This window comes from Pinus tabuliformis, chromosome 2_1 (genome assembly GCF_031772625.1).
Source record: "Pinus tabuliformis cultivar Carrire ecotype Pingquan chromosome 2_1, CPIR1, whole genome shotgun sequence".
In the NCBI taxonomy this organism is placed as follows: Eukaryota; Viridiplantae; Streptophyta; class Pinopsida; order Pinales; family Pinaceae; genus Pinus; species Pinus tabuliformis.
The window spans coordinates 528,275,580-528,282,673 of NC_142299.1; the positions used below are offsets into that span (position 1 = coordinate 528,275,580).

At 37.1% G+C, this 7,094-nt stretch overlaps 1 protein-coding gene across 1 annotated transcript; it reads right to left on the reverse strand.

Annotated features, from left to right (window-relative positions):
• Window positions 1–6,394: 6,394 nt before the first annotated feature.
• LOC149201298 (uncharacterized) lies at window positions 6,395–6,880 on the reverse strand. Its single transcript, XM_089401249.1, has one exon. It carries the CDS (start codon window positions 6,878–6,880, stop codon window positions 6,395–6,397), a length of 486 nt encoding a protein of 161 aa, XP_089257375.1.
• Between the last annotated feature and the right edge of the window lie 214 nt (window positions 6,881–7,094).

The window sequence follows — 7,094 nt, forward strand, 5'->3', positions numbered from 1 at the left end:
AGTTAGTTAATACAACATTAACTGCTAGAACAAAAATAAGAGTGGTGAGATTTTTTTATCAAATGAGTGAAAAAAGTACCTAGCCTCTTTCTTGTTATTATCCCTGCCCACTGCTAGGCATGGTAGGTATATAGCAATCGATAAATTGTTGAAAGCTTATTATTTTCTTTAGATTTTTTTCATATGGGTTGATTTAAGCCAATGTTTTCTAGAAATTTTTATTTTAAATTATTTTAATTTTATTTTAATTTTTTTTTATTGGACAAGCAGTCAACTCAACTGATATTTGGAAAAAGCAGTCACACTTCAAATCAATGGTTAAAAGTGTGTCACCTGATCCAACAGAGCAGAGCAAAACTTCAAAGCAGTTAAAAGTGTTGAGGATTGTTGATCCATACCCTTAAAAACTGATATCCATTGCCATGCATTGATAACATAATAGATAAACTTCAAGGAACTAAAAATTTTGGTAAGATTAATTCAAATTCACTTGTAAATAACGTGATTAGGGAAATTAGTTATACAACAAATAACCAAGGAGATCTGCCTCATTGTATGCAATGGCCCCATTTGATATAAATATCATATTTTACATCTCCCATGCATTGTGTATTTGGTCTTTCATATTGACAAACAAGACCAAGAAGAAAGAGAAGAACAAAAGATCATCCTAAATCGGTTAAAAACAATTATTGGTATGTTAAAAAAAATGATGACCCATCGAATGACAAAGAAAGAGAAATGCTCAGTAAATTTCAAGAAAGAAGGAAATTCTCATCAAGAGGATACTAAGGTTAAACAGCCTGAAACCTTCTGAATTTGAGGACTTCCTCGTTATCTTCCACCATGCTTTAAGGTGAGACAGCTATATGCAACCTTTGAAGCAGCAAAGGAGACCCTCGATAGTATCATGGGAGACATTCAAAATGTTGTTGAAGGATCAGTTCTACGATATTGGATATCAAGAAGATCCATTTAATTGTGATATTTTCACAAACACAAGAAAAAAATTTCAGGACTACACCACTGAATATAAGAAATCAGCAAGCTTGCTAAATCTCAAAGTAGAAATTCCTCAAACGTTGATAAAAAATTGAGAACTACATGGCTACATCAGAAAGGAATTTACCCCATTTGAAGTAAAGAACCTTAATGATGCTGGTAAGAAGGATCTATTTATTGAGTACAAGAACAGAAAACCAGCAATGGGGAAATGGAAAACCAAGGAAAGGTACCTAACATCAAAAATATCCTAAGCAAACGAACAGAAATAGGACTTTCACCACTGCTCAGTGACTCAAAAGACAACACCAGGAATCACTGCAATCATTGCAGTGTTGATTTATGGGCACACAGAGAAATAATGTTGGAAATTACATCTGAATTATATCCTACAATTTGGAAGAAAACATCTACGAGAATGTTGAGTGACAAAACTGGAAAGTTTCCAGAAGAGAAGAATATAGCTTATATGAGTGCAGACCACCAACTAAAGAGGACACATTATTTAATCCATTGTCACATATTTAAAGGCATATGTCCATCTACGTGCAATTTTGACTTGTCTAGCAGGGTATAACTCATGAGGTACTCACCGATGAAGCTTGATATGCATTATCCAAAACAAGCAGCAAAATTCACTTTTCCAGCAAACAATTAGTAAAATTTTCATTTTCCAATCTTCTTAGGCAAAGGATCGATTCAGCAACCCCCAAAACCGTCAGCACACTCTGTTTAAAAAAATAGCAATTAGTTTTGGGCTGGGACTATAATCCCTCATCAAATTTTCAACCGCAAGTCCACTGGAGGGGCATCAGATAAAAAGGTGTGTTTTGCTTAATTTTTGTGAAATGCGCTCACCAATCAGGTTCCAACCCACAAGTGCTCACAGAGATGACTTAATAATGGCAAGTTTAAGTTGTCAGCAGAGAGTCAGACTCATGACCTAGTTAACTAAGGTCAGCAGCAGAGCCCAGCTGGGTTTCACCTAGGAGAACCCTGAAAACTCTGTTTTTTTCAACAGAGCTGGTTGGTAACATAGCAATAAAGAAGATTAAGAGCTCAAGCCCAACCCTATGTTCTTATTAATATCTACGACCTCGTTCTAATCAAAAAAATGGGAGCTAATGTTAAAAAGAGAAGCCCGACCCATGTTCTCCTTAAGGCCTGCGACCCCACTCAACTCAAAAAATGGGGAGATTCCGTATAAAAAAAGGCCACGACTATGTTCTTAAGGCCTGGGGCTGCCCACCTCTCTTCCTCGCAAATAGTTGGCCTCCATCTAGACCTTCTCATGTTTAGATGCCCTCCATCAAATCTTTAGAGCCTTTTGGGTTCCACCTGTGTCTAACCAAAGGAGGGTGCAACGAAGTAATTTTGGTACTCAGAAATCTCAAGCAGAGAACCACTTATCCAATTGGCTAGTGAATGTCATTTGCCAAAAAGTACCCTTGGGTTCAATGTGATTGGACTGAGCAACTGATTATATAATATGGGCCCCATCGTGTATGGCACAGATGGGATTGTAGGTCGTGGAAGAGGAAGAGGCCGTGATTTTCGATCAGATGAACAAATGCATGGAGTGCCTACGGTAGCTTGATTGTCTGATACAGTTAGCCTTAGAACATATGGATGCCTGCTCTTGGAAGCTTAGAATTTTAACGAGTATATGAATTTTGTGTATTCTCACATCTTTGACGAATGAATCGATTTGATTGAGTTAAGCATAAGAGTAGTCAATTCATGCTAGTATTTTCCAATTTCTCTCCCACCAATCTAAGTTTAAATTGATCATGCGGATTCCCCTGGGATAGGCAGTCTCCTTGGTCAGGCAAGCCATCAAGGTGACAATGAGTGGCTTGCCTATTATGCGTCTAGGCTGTCCCATTGAGGTTAGGACTTTTCCTCCTAGGTGATAATTTGAGTGGTAACAGTGAGTTTGGGTGATATTTATGAGTTAAACTTTAAAGAATAAGTCGAGATTGATTCAGATTCAGCTGATTAGACTATATTTCCTCTTAAAACATAGTCAAACTCGCAACTCCACTTGGACTGCGAAGAGTCTGATAACACTTCCAAGAAGCTTTGTATGGCATATGGCATAAATTGCAGAGCAGTAAAAGCATTAGTGGACGGAAAAGAAAATGTCATACATATCAACTTAGTTAATAATTTACTCAGTCCATCTATATTTAAGAAGCACATCTATAATAATTGAAAAGCCACTGGCCTTGAAGAAGAGGGGATGGTTGAGGTTCTGTTCCTCCATCTGTTTGAGGACTGCAAGCCAATCTACTCTTTTGGGCTTCATTATTCTCACCCACTTCATGATTAATTCAGATGGATCATCCTCTTCTGATAAACAAATTATATGTTTCATCAAGCCATTGCAGACAACTTTGGAGGCAGAGCTTCTATGCGCCTTTTTTGCACCTTATCCAATCCATTGTCATCTACATCAGCCCACCTCAATCCCTTTCCCTTCACTTGCTGGTTGTCTTTATCTCCCCCAACATTAGAATCTCATTTGTCCTCTGCATTTTCAACCTCAACTTCATAATACTTTTTTTCTTCGGTTGTTGTTGTTGCTGTCGTTAATGGGTGTCCGTGGCAACAAGGTTGGAGTGCAGAGAATCGAGAATGTAATATTCTGGGAGGCACAGAAATTGCAAAGCACGTGGAGCATAAACTGCAATGTACAGAACCCTAGAATTGCATTTCACACATAAATCCTAAGATAAGTCAGCTGGCATCAAAATCAGAAAAAGCATAGCACTTGGAGTGCATTAAATTTTGATGTGTGGAACCTTAAATTTGCATTTGTGCACAACATAAATCCTATTCAGCATGGGAAACCTTTCAGGGAAACATCCTATTACATATAACAGAAAGTGCAGCACCTGTAGTAAATTCCAGGGAAGAATAAAGATGACCCTTGCAATTATGTTCAGCTTAAATTACACAGGCACACAAAAATACAAAATAGTTACATTTTAACCCTCAATAGATTCAAAGTAGCTTTGTGAATTTGAATGATGAACCTTGGGGTCCACAAAAAAGTGAGTTAAATTTTGAAGGAAAATAATGCTAGAAACAAGATGTGACCTGATCATGATTTCTATTCTGTTATGATACCATTTTCAGGCCAGTGCTTTAAATTAAATTTAGATGATATGATTGCAGGGTTAAATTTTTCTTTTCTCATTACCATAACACCCCTTATTTTTTGGCCAAGTAAGGGACTGATTTCCCCAATCTGCTGCTAAAATCTATTCATATCAGAATTGCACTTCTGGGTATATGGCTGAGAATTCTCTTATTTTTCCTAGGAGCCGAACTTGGGCCAGCAATAGTAAACTCCCACATTTTTACAGTGAGACTACAGCGCAGCTGACATGGCACTAAAGTTGGTACCAACTTATTATCAGATGCATCTCATGGAAAGTGAGTAATTGGAAAATAAATATGGTACATATGACCATAACCATGTACACAGGATAGTCCTTCCCATTAATATATACACTCCTAAATAAATAAAAGATGAACACTTCTATTTGAATCTGGAAAAATGACTTCTAAATCAAAGTTTTATTGCATCAGATCATTGCTATAGCTAAGAAACAAAATGAAAAATTCTTTTATTTGTCAGATCACCACACAATGCATGGACAATGGGCTATTTATATGTTTCAACCAAACTAACGGTATAAGCCATCAAACCTTCCAAGATAAAATACGAGTTCATCAGCGAAATTTTGATCCTGGATTTAGAAGGTAAGTTCGTAACTCAAGTCCAGATATTTCTCGTAGCTCAGAGAAGGATATTTTCTCAATTCAACACAAACAGAGACAAATATAATTGTTATTACATAAATAAACAACAAACGTCAAGAACTCCCTCTGGAATCAACTTTACATTAGAAAATACCCACCCAAAAAAATAGTTTTACATTGTAAAACTGCAAAGTAAACTACACCTAAAGCTCAATGGAAAAATCTCGAATTGAATTTTTGTATATAAAATCTATGCTGAACCATCTCAAATTGAATTTTAGCATATACTATTTTATATTGAACCAGGCTTTTTTTTAATCCTTGAGAGAAAACTAACCAATAAATCAATGTTAAATTAATTTATTAAGGATAAAAAACTTGAAATGCATACCTCTCAACAAATAATACACAATTTATTAAGGATCAAAAACTTGAGATTCCTACCTCTCAACAACTAATAACACAATATATCTGCTGCCGGGCTAACATTGATCTATGCTAGTTTATTTACAATTGTTATTTAAATATACACCTTGATTGTTATTCAAATATAGCCTGTTTAACAGGATCTATGTTAGTTTATTATTATTTAAATATGAAGTAAAATAACTAATTCATCCCTGATATGGCTCTGTAATTCATCTTATTAAAATATCATCACATCATCCCCAGACTGGCTTAGAGTAGTTTATTGTTATTCAAATATGACAAGTAAAATAAATAATTAATCCCTGCCAAGATATGGCTCTATTCTTCATTTTATTAAAATACCATCACATTATCACCAGACAGGCCTAGATTACCTCCTTTCTCTACGTGCAATAGCAAAATAAGATCTGGGCCTACAACACCTCCCTTATCTATATGAAATAACAAATTTAATAAGAAATAATACACCTTTCTTAAGACAATATAGGTTCCAACTATTTTAAAAAGAAGTAGCATAAAGAAACTACAATGGAGATAATAAATGAATTATTATCCATAACCTTCTATTAATAGAAGAATACCAAAATCCCTTTCTAATATGTAATTTATGGAAATCTTCAGCTACTCTCTCCTTATGACAACATAGCTACAGATTTTGGTACAGTGAATAATTATTATTGCATCCAGACCTCCAACCATGCAATTTCAAAACAATATATTTAAATTTTATCAGAGCAGCGGTTACAATACCTGGATTTCACACAAATAAAAGGTCCTTTATATTTCACAAAGAACAACATTTTTTGCAGAATTGGATGCAATTGTCGTGTCCAACAACAACATGCACAGGGCATGGAAAGTTGGAAACCCTGAAGACCTGTTTGGGACCATCAGAAAAAACTGAATAATTTCCACATCTGAAACAAACCCAAGCACATGACATTTCTGATTTACAAGCACAAATCCCCTTTAAATGCTGCAATTATCTCAAGAGTAATTCAGGACTTCATATTGCAACTACCACCCACCAGTTATTATAGAAAATACTTTTCCCGAAGTAATAAAGCATTAGCCGACTTACCAGAACCAACCAATGCACATAATTTTTTTGTTTTAAAGGGGGGACCTTCTTACCAGTAAGTTCGCATAAACCCTAAGCCCAAAAACCCTGGTGATTAACAACCGTGCAGCTTCACTTGAAGGACCCGGCGCTCATATTTCTGCACAAAATTCGAGCGTTCATCTCGTTGACGGTATCAATAAGCCCTCCTAAGTCCACAATTCCACCGGAGGCCTCGTTCTCCTTGTCTTTCTTCTCCTGGGGTTTAGCCGCTCTACGCTTAAACTCAGTTGCCTTCTCGAAGAAATTCCCGTAGATATACTCTGTTGTGTAGCCCTTCTCCTCATCATAGAGCATGATGTGACCGTGCCATCCCCAGACGCGGTAGCCGGGCTCTGGGTCCTCGTGGAACCCCACGTAAACCTGGTGCTCGCCAATGGTGACGGCCTGGCCAGAGTTCACCTTCAGTTTATCAGTGTCCCTGCTGGATATAATCTGAACGATATTCTTCTCCAGCTTCGCCTCCTCTCTCTCCAATGGGCTCTTGCTCTCGTCCGCGATGATGCGATCATACGAGTTGGATAGGAAGGTATTGGTGTCCAGAAAAGGGCTGCGCATATTTAGCCACTCATCATGGTGCTCACAACCAAGCTTTCAAAAGAGTTTTTGGTGGAATACTGGTTCGCCATTTTCCTCCGATGGCTGATATCCACTCTCCAAGACTTCCTTCCGGTGGATATCAATATATAAACTGCAATGGCCAGCTTGCCAAGCATATGTGGGCTCTCAAGGAATTTAACAACTTGGGGATTGGAGGAAACCAAAGGGAAAA

What these genes read in the sequence shown, in the direction of transcription:
- LOC149201298 (XM_089401249.1), bottom strand. Translation starts at nt 6,880, where the DNA reads ATGCGCAGCCCTTTTCTGGACACCAATACCTTCCTATCCAACTCGTAT.